The 15,869-nt window shown below is 39.0% G+C and overlaps 1 protein-coding gene across 1 annotated transcript; it reads right to left on the minus strand.

The window, feature by feature from the left end:
• Positions 1-7,170: 7,170 nt before the first annotated feature.
• Positions 7,171-14,145, minus strand: LOC753960 (monocarboxylate transporter 6). Its single transcript, XM_030982906.1, has 5 exons — positions 13,784-14,145; positions 12,823-12,966; positions 11,416-11,757; positions 9,824-10,336; positions 7,171-8,604 (listed from the first exon to the last, which is right to left on the minus strand). Exons 1-5 carry the CDS (start codon positions 13,977-13,979, stop codon positions 8,483-8,485), a joined length of 1,317 nt encoding a protein of 438 aa, XP_030838766.1. The 5' UTR covers positions 13,980-14,145; the 3' UTR covers positions 7,171-8,482.
• Positions 14,146-15,869: the final 1,724 nt, after the last annotated feature.

The following is a 15,869-nucleotide window of genomic DNA, read 5'->3' on the forward strand; positions in this document are numbered from 1 at the left end:
GAGCAGCAAGGTGTAATGCAGTCGCACCGTCATTACTTTCCTTATTCACATCAGCTCCTTGGCTGAATAGATATTTGGTGATGTCAAGATGGCCACTATAGGCAGCACTGTGTAATGCAGTCGCACCGTCATTGCTTTCCTTATTCACATCAACTCCTTGGCTGAGGAGACATTTGGTGACATCCAGATGACCCTTCTGAGAAGCATCTTGTATTGCAGTACAACCCTCATTATTTCCCTTATTCACATCAGCTCCTTGGCTGACGAGACATTTGGTGACATCAAGATGACCCTTTTGAGCAGCAAGGTGCAATGCAGTCCTACCGTCATTTACTATATTGTTCACATCTACTCCTTGACTAATGAGATATTTGGTGACATCAAGATGACCAAACAGAGCAGCAAAGTGTAATGCAGTCACACCCTTTTTATCTCCGACATTTACATCTGCTCCTTGACTGGTGAGATAGTTGGTGACCTCAAGACGACCTTTCTGAGAAGCAAGATGCAATGCAGTCAATCCGGATTTACTTCCCCTATTCACCTTGGTTCCTTTGCTGATGAGATATTTGGTGACATCAACATGACCACCTAAGACAGCACTGTGTAATGCAGCCACGCCGTCATTACTTATCTTATTCACATCTACTCCTTGACTGATAAGATATTTGGTGATGTCAAGATTACCATTGAAAGCAGCACTGTGTAATGCAGTCACACCCTTTTTATCTCCGACATTTACATCTGCTCCTTGACTGGTGAGATAGTTGGTGACATTAAGATGACCCTTTTGAGCAGCAACGTGTAATGCAGTCCAATCCAAATTATTTCCCTTATTCACATCAGCTCCTTGGCTGATTAGATATTTGGTGACATCAAGATGACCAATCAGAGCAGCAAAGTGTAATGCAGTCCTACCATTATTTACTCCGTTATTCACATCTACTCCTTGGCTGATGAGATATTTGGTGACATCAAGATGGCCATTTTGAGCAGCAAGGTATGCAGTCACACCTTTTGTATCTCCGGTATTCATATCAGCTCCCTGACTGGTGAGATATTTGGTGACATCAAGATGACCCTTTTGAGCAGCAAGGTGTAATGCAGTCACACCGCTATTAACTCCCTTATTCACATCAGCTCCTTGGATGATGAGATATTTGGTGACGTCAAGATGGCCACTGAAGGCAGCACTGTGTAATGCAGTCGCACCGTCATTATTTCCCTTATTCACATCAGCTCCTTGACTGATAAGATATTTGGTGACATCAAGATGACCATTGAAAGAAGCACTGTGTAATGCAGTCTCGTCGTCATTACTTTCTTTATTCACATCAGCTCCTTGACTGACGAGACATTTGGTGACATCAAGATGACCCTTTTGAGCAGCAAGGTGTAATGCAGTCGCACCGTCATTACTTTCCTTATTCACATCAACTCCTTGGCTGAGGAGACATTTGGTGACATCAACATGGCCACCTAAGGCAGCAAGGTGTAATGCAGTCACACCGTCATTACTTTCCTTATTCACATCAACTCCTTGACTGATGAGATATTTAGTGACATCAAGATGACCATTCTGAGAAGCACCTTGTAATGCAGTCAAACCCTTATTACCTCCTTTATGCACATCAGCTCCTTGACTGACGAGATATTTGGTGACATCAAGATGACCCTTCTTAGCAGCAAGGTGCAATGCAGTCCTACCGTCATTTACTATGATATTCACATCTACTCCTTGACTGATGAGATATTTGGTGACTTCAAGATGACCAAACAGAGCAGCAAAGTGTAATGCAGTCACACCCTTTTTATCTCCGACATTTACATCTGCTCCTTGACTGGTGAGATAGTTGATGACATTAAGATGACCCTTTTGAGCAGCAACGTGTAATGCAGTCCAACCCAAATAATTTTCCTTATTCACATCAGCTCCTTGGCTGATTAGATATTTGATGACATCAAGATGACCAATCAGAGCAGCAAAGTGTAATGCAGTCCTACCATTATTTACTCTGTTATTCACATCTACTCCTTGACTGATGAGATATTTGGTGACATCAAGATGTCCAAGCAGAGCAGCAAGGTGTAATGCAGTCCAACCCAAATTATTTCCCTTATTCACATCAGCTCCTTGGCTGATGAGATATTTGGTGACATCAAGATGACCATTACGTACGGCGCTGCATAATGGAGAGAAGCCCTCCTTGTCTTCTTTGTCCATATTAGCTCCATGGCTGAGTACAAATTTCGTTGCTTTAAGACGTCCGAGTGATGCAGCAAGATGTAAAGGTGTTTGTCCATCTAGATTTGTCTTTTCCAAATCAGCACCTTATTCTATGAGATACTCAGCGACGGTTATACGGTCTCCATTCACCGCATTATGTAAACTTGTGTTTCCATCTTGGTCTGTCTGGTTTATGTTAGAACCCTGTTTTAGCAATTTTTTGACGTTTTTTATTTTACCCCTCAATGCTGCTTCATGGAGCTGTTCATTTATGTCCTCCATACTTGAAGAAGCACCGGTTTACCAGACTTCCTAATCTAGCAAAGTTTCTTGTGATCGTCTACTTCTCTCATTACGCTCGACTCGAAATACGATTACGATTCTAAATCTCTTCTAGCAGATAAACCAAATGAATTCTGCATGTTAAAAGGAGCATACTCATACTCCCTGAACACACTGATTCTTTGTTCGCACTGGGCAGTTGTTATTTTTGTCGTTTTTAACAAGTGCCAAAGTCCTATGCAGTGAACTAAACCGTAATTCGAATATCTGTCATTCCTCTACCACTGTTTGGCTTCTCTTGTTCCTTCTCTTTATATTTCGGCAATCATCAATATTTCAATAGATATCTAGCGTATGCAAATAAAGGGTGCCAACGTTTGTTATGTTCGTCTAATCAAGGAGACAACCATTCACATGATACTACAATATACATGTACGTAGAACATTTTCAATGGGGGAAATAGTGTTGACCAAAGAAAGAGAAGCAGCCCACGTTTACATGTTTTATGACAAAATTCGTAATAAAGAAGCATGAATTAGCGCTCTGCTAATGTATCTTACTACAAAATAATTAAAATACTAACTATGTGCGGAGAATGCTGATTCCCATCCTATAATAGTTGAATTACTCATGGAAAAAGCAAATATTGACTCTGATTATAGCACTAGGTATGGCAATGATAATGCGATGAAGGAGAGGACAGAAATGCGACTGAAGATAATCGTAATTGTGATATCAATGAAGACGATGACGACGATGATCTGTCGAGTAATTTAATGTTTATGGTGATCCCGGATATGGAGTTGAAGATGATGATGGTGAATTTTTTCCAGTCAACAGTCCTTATCCGTTGCATTCCAGTCCATCAAGAGTGTATGTCTTAGCAAAATACATTTTTACGAGGACTTCTTTTTGGAAGTCACGGTTGAAAATAAGTCAACGTGGTGTAGTGCCCTTGGGAAAGACATTAATTCTCAGTTACAGCCTAGGTCGCCGGGAAGGCTCTTCTGAGAACATTTACCTGCTTCGTATGATTGAGGCACACAGGAAATTGTCAATATGTATTAATATTTACCACGTTTCATAGTTAAACATCGAATGGAAAGAGCTTGGAAAGAGACAGAGTTGAATAAAATAAAAATACAAGAAGGGATCAAAGCCCCCTCCCCCCACACACACACATACACACACTCTAGGAAGGAAAGGGGAAAATTGGACTTTGTATTTAGTAGGAAGACTCCCTGCTACAGCAAAACACATGAACGCATTTCTCGTTTACACATAGGTCATGGAATAGCCTAACCGGTAAAACAGTTCAAGTTCAGGTGCTATTGTATATTTTTCTACAACCTTTAATAGGGAGACACGATCGGTAACAAAAATTCAATTGGGAAAGATTTGTGCTCACTGCTAAGTTCTGTAGTAAATAAGGATTTTGCAAGGGATGTTGAATTTAGACCTCTTCAATATGACACACGTCTTTTTCCTTTGTCAAATACCAATATATTCAGCTTACAGCCTTGTGGACTTGATAATTTCCCGCTTCCATGACAAAATTTGCATCTCAGTAAAGCGTAGGCCTACTTGTTCTGTATTATCCATGAATCCATCATGAAAGTAAAATATGATTTGAAGCACAGTTTTGTGATGATTACCCATACTGTGCCATTAAAGCACTGTTGTACAGACGCTGCAAGTAAATCCCATACATTATTACGCCTGGTATTATATAAAGAGTTTAAATTCTTTCGGGGATCTCCTTTTGATTATGCGGCGCCTGTTTTGGCATCGCTTCAAATACTGAATGGCGTACCATTGTGCGTGTGCATACTCCATGAATTGTATCCTCGCTGTTATTCAGTTTGTGACAAAATATGATTCGCTAAATGAAAAGGGGTTCATAGCTCATTTCTTGGCAAAAAATCAAAGACTTGAACTCATTTCGAGAGAAAAAAATGTCGTGGAATGAAATGGAGAGAGAGGGATGAATCAAGAACTGGATGGTTTTACATTCTATATGCTCAACGAAAGGCATAATAGATACAGTGTACCATTATAAATAAGAACATTTGAGCGATAAAAAGCTGCACTTGAAAAAGAGGTTGTACTCTCTCTGGCTATGGTACGACAATTGTAATATTTCTTGCTTTTCATCCAACGTGACCCCGTTCAAGAATGAGAAGAAATGGAACAGGTTATAGCCAGTATGGTTACGACATACCAAGATAAAGGTTATTACAATACGTGTGTCTATTTGGGCGTGTGTGTTTGTGTGATGTGTGTGTGCGCGTGCATGTAGGTGTGTGTGTTTATGTGTGTGTATGACCAGGGACGTGATAGAGAAGGACAGGAATCAAGCCGCTCTCCTTTGACCCCATGCTCCAAGCCGCCGAAAAGTTATGCGCTAATCTGCAACTGTTGACCAGGTGGTGAGATAAAAGAGCGCATGAAATTTCAGGATTTAGAATTCCTACATCAGAAAATGGTATCACTGCAACCGTTCGCTGTCCCTTCCAATGATTTCTCATCCATTGTTGAATGTGTAAAGAGTAGAACAAGCGAACACAAACTTGTGTACTTTCATCCTTTTTTAAACTTGAAAAATACAAAAAAACACGCGAAAACACGCATTAGCAAATTTAATGTTATTGAAGATTGTAAATCATGGATCAAATAACGGGACATTAAAGCATGCACAAATTAGCGCATCATCCTAAAATATTGAGTTTTTGACAGGATGTAATTTTTCTTTTACCAACTCTGGCACACAAATTAAAGGAAGGACGGAGTTCTAAATTTGAAAATTTGTTTGATGCACTATTCCCAATAAAATCCCCATATAAAGTTTTTGATTTACACTGAAATTTTGCCGGTAATGATATTTTGTAATAAATGTAAAACTGGTGCCTGGCTTCCGAAATTCCCCGCAGTGGAAGCGCGGTTCGGAGCATGGAACTTCAAAGCCAAGTGGAATGTTACACATCCCATTGTTACGCTTTAGAACTCAAGAATGCGTTTGAATAAATTACAAGAGTTTCGCCTCCTTTTCTTTCACCTCCCTGGTATGACTGACTGAGGGTGACTCTGTGTGCGTTTTGATATGTGTGGCATGATTAATTTTGTAAGGGATGTTATTTGGATCTGCAAAGACAGAATACCCAAATCCCAATCGTTTTATTCAAACATCACATAAGCATCACTTTGGCGCAAGCCGATTTGTGCACTCTTTGAAACAATGTCTCCTGTTCATCCTAGCGTGACCCCATACCACACAAAAATTATGCCAAATGATTTGGGATAAAACGCTCTTTCGTAAGATGTACAACAATTTAATGTTCATAAATGATTACAAAAATATTTGGCTTTTTTTTGTAGGTGTAAACACTGTAATAACGCCGATGGGACCGAGACAATTAAACTGTTGCCCATACAGTTTAAAGATAAAGTTTATATCTTTTCAGAACGTTTACATTAATTAATCTCTATGACTCTTCAGACAGATCAATAAAGTTCTAAAAAGATAAAAACTTTATCTATCAAGAATTAATCATAATTCCACTATCACTTCATTAAAAAAAAAAAGAGATGAGAAAAATACTCCATTTTATGTGTGATCATGACACTAGTAGCACTGAATTGGCAACGTTCGTGTCGGTTTGGCTGTTTTAATGATATATTATTTTGTGTAAATTTTAGAGGATTAGAATAGATATTCATAATTGTATTCATTTTTAAATGTCATTTTTCAAAATTGTATACACCAAGGATGGTGGAATGCGACCTCTACAAAGTCTGCCTAAAAATGTGTTCTGCATTTCAGAGAAATCAGGGCATCGTCTTATGAAGAGTTGCGGTTGATTCAAAGCAATCGCAAATCTTTTAATCAACCGAAAGTATGCAGTCCCCTATCCCTCATGTACATAGTTGCGATTGCTATCAATACACCAGTTTACGGTTAGGGGCGCCATTTTAATTTACGAGTAAACAAACCAAATTACCTCTAGAGGTCAGTGGTTTGTGCGTAATTAAGATTGCGCCCATGCAAATTATGATAACATCAAAGCCTGCGCGCTGCGTTGTGCGCTCACATCATAATTTGCATGGGCGCAATCTTAATTTACGCATAAATACCACTGACCTCTAGGTCATTGGATTTGTTTACTCGTAAATTAAAATGGCGCCAATATCTGTGCATGCGCACTTATGTAACCGTAAACTGGTGTATAAGGGAGTTTACAGATAGCAAATGGTACAAATGACCCTAATTATCCACAGATCTTTTACACATGGAGAAGTTCCACTTTGAGCATATTAGAATAATAACTGCCAAAGTCCTAGATGTGCTTCATGAATACCTTTTGTTTGCCCTCTTGAAAAGAATACTTCCACCTGCGTATCATAGAATGTACCGTTGGTAAATAAATGAATAATGTTACATAACTTTCATGAGCGCATATCCAGTATTCATCTCTGTGGGTTTTATCTTTTCGGTACAAATGACCTTTATCTGCCCATGCGCAGATTGTATCTGTAAACTCCCTTTAATTGCAAATAATGAGTTGCGATTAATATCAACTCTTTGTGATAAGGAAGCCCAGGTGTCAGTGTTCATTCTCAGATATACAAGCACCACCAAAAAAAAAAACATGTGACCAATTTGTTTAGTAAACAACTCATTAATCTTTATTTGTTTCTGATCATACAACGATATTTACCGATAAGGCCATAGCAATAAGACAATAAGTTGCAAAATTTGCAACTGATATTTGCAATCGAATGCAACTCAACTTTCTTGCAACGCCCAACTAGTCTCCTAAATTTGCTAGGATTTTGTAAGGATTACATTGTTAACAATTAGATTAAGTTAAGTAGATATAGCTTTTATTCCCCCCCCCCACTCTCTCTCTCTCTATCTCTCTCTCTCTCTCTCTCTTACTAATGGGGCGTTGCAAGAAAGTCAAGTTGCGATCAATTGCAAATTTGCGATTAATCGCTTACGCTTACGCTTGATTTGGGGGATTTGCAATGGATTGCAACTTTCTTGCAACGCCCAAATAGTACATGTTTATGCTTCTTCTTCTAAACGGGTTGAGTTAGTCCTTACGGTCTCTAGAGTATTATTCCTCACCTCACCTAATATATATATCTGTTTGGAACCATGCCATCGTATAATCTATTTAATAATAATAACTCTTTCATAGAACCCATAAATTACTTGCCATCATCAATGATTCAAGACATAATAAAATTATGCATGAATACCAAAACACTTAAACCAAATAAAAATATTTTGTCCGCTATATAACCATGTACAAATGAATTGGAGAGGAAATAGCCAAAATGAAAAACAAATGATATAAACACAGAGTGAGGTGGCAACAAATTAACAATGTTATACAAAATAGGGTCCTCCCATGGACCTAACACATGGACCTTCAAACCGTGCGAGGGAGGGATGCAGCCACGACCAACATTAACTGCGTCTGTATATTTATGTTTTAATGTTTTTTTCTTCTTCTTGTTTCTTGTTCTCTGATCTTGTTGTTGTTTCTTCTGTTAGTATTTTGTCCCTCTGTTGTTGTTTTTTGCTGCAATTCACAAGACCTGGTCAGAATTGTTAAAATATTGTTGCATGGCATCTGATTTTTCTATTCAAATGTTATTTTTGATGTGCTATATAATATAAAGATATGAATTACATTAAACAAAGAGATAACATTTTCTTAGATTAGATTATATACACTGTCTATTTACAATTTATGTATTTTTATGATCAGTATGTTAAAAGAAAGTATGTTTCAGTTGATTATCAACTATGATATAATATGCTCCAAGTACGTTTGTAAACAAGAAAAAGAAAACAGTTTGTAAAACGATGTTACGCTAAAAAAAAAAAAAAACGAAATTCTTCATGACCTCGCTTTTAGAGCTCACTAAAACGATATCTGTAAGACACTTCTGATACTGCACGGTCAGACGGGGTTAGCTTTCGGTCTGCATCTCACAACCACTATGAGGAGGAGTACGACGACGTCGAGACAAGCTAATAGTTTAAACGTTGCGTCGTAAGACGAGAAGTGATCCGCAATCATGCCTACAAAAACAATGAGAGAAATTTAAATAGACCATGTTCATACGAATACCAATGAATGAATCCTTTACATTACATTCTTTTGATCAATCATTAGTTTGTTTTCATTTCATTCAGTGTGTAATCTTATTAAAACCTGAGCGGAATGTTCTTTTTCTTTAGAAAGAGTGATCCACAATTCAATCCAATCTATTTGTTCAAAATTAACACGAGGCCCTATAATCACTTGATGCGCAATGAAAAATTCACCTGTGAAGATTCTTTCCATGACATAATGTGTAAGTAAGTATTAATTTGATGATGACTATTCGATTTCAAGACATAGTAATATATATTAATTTGAACCCCCCCCCCCACACGAGATTGTCTTTGTCTGCATACAGCTCCCTATAACTGCTGCCTTCTATCGCCATCATTCTACTAGTTGTCTGCTTTTGACATCTGGTATAATATGTCTTCCTCCAATGGGCGTGGCCTTGATATCCAAGGCTTCTATTCATACGTCAATTCATCCCACAATAACCGGTATGAAACTATACTTCAAACCTACTAAAATATTTTAGCCCTCATTCTTTCTTTTTTTGTAGTAAATAACATTGTAGGATTAAACAGTTAGAGCTATTCAGTTCTTAATCATGTCATAGTAATTTAATTCCAAAACAACGGTAATAATCTTGGGGAGGACCTCGTCAGTGACCTCGCTTTGTGGTCTAATCCCTTATGGCCCGGTAGTATTGACGGCCTTTAACGAAGGTTATGAATCGGATTTCAAAAACTTTCTGGAAGCATCATGAAAACAATGTAAACAAATATTTTATTCAATTAAAATTATTTTAAAAGGCATTTTTTTAAAATTGTGATTGTTTAAGGAAATGTATTTGAATGGCCAATTTTTAAATAGGATTGTATGCGAATTAAGGGCTGATTTTAACATATTCTTTTTTAGCCGGGGGGGGGGGGGCACAGGGGGCCCGTGGCTGATTAGGACACTGCTAACGTTTACATTTCACAGATAGGACATACATGACATATTCATAATTCCTGCAAAGTTCTACAGAATTTGAGGTTGGCTGCAAAGGGGACATAGTATCTTTAATGAAGGTTATGGATCGGATTTCAAAAAAATCTGGAAGCATCATGAATACAATGTAAAACATTATTTTATTCAATTCAAATTATTTTAAAAGGCCATTTTTTAAACAGAATTGTAGTGATTCTTTACCACATAAATAGCCGCCAAGAAACACCCCGAATCCGATAAACATTTGGTCGACTGCATACGCGACATCAAACTTCTCGGGAGACGCTCTATCCCTCAGAACCAGCTGATGTAACACCGACCGAACTCCTATCGACATTGCGGAGATACATGACGTCGACAACATGACGTAGTAGTTGACGAAATAAACATCGCAAAGAAGAGCGGCGATGTTCAGGATTGTAGCGAAGAGATAGAGAGTGACAGGTTTGACGAGGCCGTTGGTAAGGACGCCTGCCGCAAGCCTGCTTAAGGAATTCCCTATTGCAGCAGAGAAAGTGATGATAATGGTGTTCCGGACAGAGATCCCCCTCTGCAGAGCATGAGGTACAAGAAAGGAGTGCCAACCGCTCCAAACCATACAAAGCGCGAAACCTAAACCAAATATCACATTTAACACAGGATCCACGTAAAAATCTGATTGGCGGAGGCTGTTGGCGATTGTACGAACAACTCCAATATCGTCACTGTTGTCACCTTTCAAGAAAATTCAATAGTAAAGGCAGAAAAAATGAATAAACAAGTAAATGAATATCAAAAATACATTTGGCATGTTTTTTCCTCTAATTTTACAGTACACATGGTTCATGAAGGCAGGCGCGTACACAGGGGGGGGGGGTATTTGGGGGGTTAACCCCCCCCCCCCCCTTGGTTTTTTAATGTGTGTAACCCCCCCCCCCCCCCCCCCCTTTGGATTTTTAAAATATTTTTTATTTTTTTAATTATTAAAAAAAAAAAAAAAATATTCCCATGGCTGACCTAAAAAGGTGACCTTACCCCCCCCCCCCCCCCCAGTGGAGCGAAATGTCAAATTTTTAAATTTCTAGACCAAAAAAAAAAAAGTGTCCTCTTACCACCCCCCCCCCCCCCCCCCCCCCCCCCCCCCCCCCCCGCGTATTCAGCGGCTGGCTGAGTCGTTGCGAAATTTTCGGCCCGATTTATAAATGTTAACCCCCCCCCCCCCTTGAAAAAATCCTGCGTACGCGCCTGCATGAAGGTCTAATATTGTAATACCATTATTAAGTTAAAATGATACAGAAATAGACGATATTATTCAAAATTCCCCTCTTTTCACAAAGGCCCATATATCATTCAAAGAGTAGGAAATTGTATGAGTATTAAGCTGTATATAATTAGTTTCCTGGTCTCTTAACACAGTTAGGCTTTCGAAACCCTCGACCGTTTCCAAAAGAAGAAAATCTGTTTCCGAGGTGGCGCAACTGAATTATCAGTCAAATTATTTCTGTTAAAGTCTGACAGGGTAACATCTTGCTGACAACAAATTTATAATTTATGCCAGTCTTCTTAGTCTAGACAATCTCGGCTACAGCACACGAGACCGACAGCCCACGAGACTTACGATGTAGGTCTAGCGAATCTTCTGACAAACTGTCACCATGGCCGAAGGCCTATGAGACCAAAAGGACACAAGACCGACATGTTGGACTTCTTGGCCTTTTGACATCATTTTTAAAGGTTCACGAGACCGATAATGTCGGTCGCATAAAACTGCCGGTCTCGTGGGCCGTCTACTAAGATTATTCGGTCGAGCTCACCTTTTGTGTTCTGACAGGTGCTACTTTTGCATTCTTCTCCCTCGTTAACCCCTGGGAGCGAACTTGGGACACGTCGAAAACCTTTTCTCTGCTTGCTACTGTCATCTGAATGAAACTTAATTGCCATGGCAACTGGGATAATATGTGCCATCAGCGCGCTAATGATGAGCAGTCCTCCTCTCCAACCGTAAGCTTGACGTAAGAATTCAGCTAAGAGCGGTAACAGAACCATTCCGGCACCATATCCAGTCATACCAAGGCTGTAAATTAGGTTGAAATTCTCCTTAGCCACATGGTGCAATGTCATGGTACAACATATCATTACTATACAGTTTCCAAGACCTGTTTAACATCAAAAGAAAATATGTGGGACGATTTATATTGAAGTATTATATCTAGGTATAAAGCATAATAATAATAGTAATAATATTTAATTTGTATATAGCGCTTAATACAAATGTCTCTAAGCGCTTTACAAATATACTATTACCCCGGTCATTGGATTCAGTGCTTGTCCGCACACACTGTGTGCACAATCTCCATTCCCTGGAGAGCATTCCAGCCGGGCGTTACTTGACGCTCACAAGTGACCAACAATGACTTTACCATAATCACTTAATTAGATGTACGCCATGATTCAGAAAAGGTATATCATAATGTATCAATATTCCAGCTTTCTGATTTGGCAGAGCTGCAGGCTTTCAGCTATTGTACCACTGCGTCTAAATTACTAGACAATAGCGAACAATATAGCCGGCAGTTTCTATTTTGTGCATCAAACAATTAGAAATAAATGCACATAATGTTTACAGTGTAAACGCACGATAAAATGTCAGCAGTACGCAAACTATTTCTTTGGAGATATTCGATATTCGATATTAAGCGAAAAAAATGATTTGATGAGAGTAAGTTAATTTACTTTCCCCTTCGAACTCTTAAAGGGATCGTTTAACGATGTTAAACCTGAGATGCACGGCTCTACATGTTCTTAGTTTTTGTGATTTGGTATTATATTGAAGCCCTACAAAATTGCGCTTCAAAATGAACAAGAAGTGCTTCAATGAAGTAACAATCTTTGAGTGACCGGTTTTACCATACTTGTTTTCCCCTATAAACTGTAGTGTTATGAAAACCGTTTGGCAAACGCAAAATTTGATTTCGATTTTTAATCATTAATATCTTGATAATCAGACAGGCGATCAGCTTGTAAACGTCATGAGGTTCCTGACTGACCTAAGGGTTTATTATTATCATTGCAGCATGAGCTAAATCAATTTTTTTTTAAAGGATCTTAAAGAAAGTTACCGGATCCCTTTAACGAAAAAAATATAATGTAATCAACTGTAAGGTTTTAAAAAAAGAAAAGAGTGTAAACATTTTTAGTAGGTTCAATGTACAATTTCTTACCGGCTATTGACAGATAGATTGTTATTTGAGCGTTGCTGGTTGCCATGGATGTCAAAGCCACGCCCAATGGAGGGAGACATGTACCGGATATCAAAAGCAGACGACGAGTCGAATGGTGACGATAGAGGGCAGCAATGATCGGACCTGTATGCAGACAAGAACACTCTCAGGGTATTCAAATAGTCATCATCAAATAAATATTCATTTAGTATTATATTACAATAATATTATTATCATCGATTATTTAGGAGAGCTATAAAGTGGGTCCGTTACCGATTCCGAGAGGAATATGCTCAATTGCTCATTACTGTAATTCCACTCGAAAATTGTGAAAAATGAGCTTTACTTCGAGAAAAATCCGCCCAAATGACCCTTAAACATGGGTAGGGGCTTCGAACCAAATCTGAGTGCCTCCCCCCCCCCCCCGGATTTAAACATTTGAATTTGTTGGTGCTTTGAAATAACCATAGTTGCCAAATGTGCAAATTCTGTGATCTATATTGTTATGGACTGTTGCACATTTTATGATGTGCAACCCATGTCATACAGTTTGGTAGCAAATCAATTTGTAAGTAATTTTCAGTTCACTCCTGAGTTTTACACTTTAGAATTAAAGTGACTAAGTGAGTATAGTTAGGTAAAGCTTCTTAGAGCTTGTAGTTACAATCAGGGCTTAAATACATTTTTTGTCCACGGGGGCTCTTCACCCCCAAAAAGAGCCCTCGTGAGCCTTCTCACGTGGGCAATCAATTCTTAACTTTTCCTTTGTTTTCTGCCGTAATTAGTTACTGCTCAATTTTCAAACGTGTGAACGTGTCATTTTTGTTTGAGAAACACATTTTGAAGATATCTAGTACATGTTTAGGTACTTCCCAGACGGAGACCACGGAATTCAAAAACTAAGCAAGAAAACAGGCCTCGGCCCATGGTCTGATAGGAATAATTGAGATTACTTTCTCACCTGGAAAGTGGCTGAATGCAAAGAGGAGACCAAGAGCAATTCCGATATCCGTCGATGTAGTTCCAATACTAATGTTGATATCTTCCAAGTAAATTCCAATGGTCTTGATAATACCTACAATATTGGTTGTCCTTAAGAAGGTACACACCACCAAAGGTAAACTTGGAGAAGTTAAAATCTCATGAAAACGACCCATGGTAGGCTATGGTCAAAACATTACACCATAAATGAACGTTGTGCTTCACTTATGGTAGCTGGTTAACTGGTTAACTGGTATACGCTAGCAAGCTACTGCTCCTGTGCTTCTTCATGCCCATTGGACTGTGCCCAGGGGCGTCGCCAATGGGGGGGGGGGGGGGTATGGGGAGGGGTGCGACACCTCTTCCCCCACCTGTCAGGATATTGTTGGTAAATTTGCGCTGCCGTCGGGAAAAAGAGAAAAGTGGGAGGAAAAAAAAGAGAGGGAAAAAAAGAGAGGGAAAAAAGAGTGGGAAAGGGAAAGAAAAAAAAAAGAAAAGGAAAAGAATAGAAAAGAGAGAAAGGAAAAGAAAGGAAAGAAAGGAAAAGAAAGAAAGAAAAGAGAAGGAAGAAAGAGAAAAACTAAAAAGAGGGAAAGGGAAACAAAAGAAACGGGGGATGAAAGAGAGGAGAGAGAGTCTGAGAGAGGAGGAGTGGGAGTAAAAGAAAGAAGGGGGTTGTTGGATGGAGTCGTCTCGTCGAGGGAGCAAGAAAGACACGGTTAAATACGTTGCTGTGTCGGGTCAGCTGTGTCGGTATTATTCCTCGTGTACTATATCAATACAGAAGTTTGAAGTCGGTGAGATGTATATTGTCGGTCGGCCTACAAGTTTTTTTCCCTACGAACTGTGACTTCTTATCCTCTGTGACGACTTCGAGAGAAACTGAATTCAGACAAGGATTAAGAGTCGGGCACGGTTCAACGAATCGTCTACTTTCTCTAATAGTTGAATGAAACGCCAAAACTTCCAAGCTTCGTGCGGGAGGGGGGGGGGGGGACTTCATTCAGACAAGGATTAACAGTCGAGAACCGTACAATAAATCGTCTTCTTTTCCTAATAATTTAAGGAAACGTCTAAGCTTCCGCGCTTCGAGCGGGAGGCCTATCCCCCACACCCCCTAATGAGCGCGCTTTCCGCGCTCTTTAGGTGATTCGCTTGCTCACGACTGCCCCTCCCTAAAATGATGCTGACCAAGTTGATGAACAAATTCGTATATTGTTGTCGTCGAGGAAAATGACCATTTGCGCATATGCAAGTATTATAGACAGTCCATAGGAAACACAATTTAGCCTTCGGCCCCGGGTTAATAGGGTTGAATTTGTAGATATTTGGACATTTCATTTTGTCGGTAATTGGTGGCTAGTTTTGTCGGTAATCGTTGGCCTCTACACCCCCCCCCCCACACACACACACTGAAAAGGGTCTAGCGACGTCCCTGAGCGCCGTTTTAGCATGACTTTCTTTTTAACTCTCACTCTCACCTATCCCAGATAACCCTAAGTTTTTTGTTGCTGCTTTATATGTAGTTGATAATGCATGATTGAAATAGAGAGAGAGAAAGAGAGAAAGAACCTCTGTCATTATGCAATAGTTCAGGGTTTGTGTAATGTACATTTAAAACCATTTCCTAGCGTGTCTACCAAATAAATAGCGAAATTATTTTTGAGGAAAAGCATTATACTGAACTGAATAAAGAATAATAACTTTATATTGGCTCATACTAATACTGATACGGGCTAAAGACAATGTGGTATCGGTACAGTAAGATCGAGTATTTGTATAGAGGTATTCTTTTGTTCTGTTATCAGAGGTATATACGCATAATACAACTAATCTTTATGATTTCTTAACGTGACATAGCTTCTTCTCCCCCCTGCAAATAAAAAAGAAAACAAGGTTATTTAATAAAAGGATCATGCGACAAATTGATCATTGTGATTCAAATTGATGCAAGATTTTTTTTTTGAATAAGCAATGCTCTTCACCAGAATCTTCTTTGTAAAAAGGACCTTTACAAATCTCAGCCATGCAATTCTGCCACTGTGTTGTAAGATCAATTTCAGATT

This window comes from Strongylocentrotus purpuratus, unplaced genomic scaffold, assembly GCF_000002235.5.
Source record: "Strongylocentrotus purpuratus isolate Spur 01 unplaced genomic scaffold, Spur_5.0 spur5_scaffold_13, whole genome shotgun sequence".
Taxonomy (NCBI): Eukaryota; Metazoa; Echinodermata; class Echinoidea; order Camarodonta; family Strongylocentrotidae; genus Strongylocentrotus; species Strongylocentrotus purpuratus.

Excerpts from the sequence above, each read along its gene's own strand:
- LOC753960 (XM_030982906.1), bottom strand. The coding sequence starts at position 13,979 with ATGGGTCGTTTTCATGAGATTTTAACTTCTCCAAGTTTACCTTTGGTG. Across the intron at positions 11,758-12,822 it reads AATCTATCTGTCAATAGCCG|GTCTTGGAAACTGTATAGTA; the intron begins GTAAGAAATTGT and ends GATGTTAAACAG. Across the intron at positions 10,337-11,415 it reads CACCTGTCAGAACACAAAAG|GTGACAACAGTGACGATATT; the intron begins GTGAGCTCGACC and ends TTTTCTTGAAAG.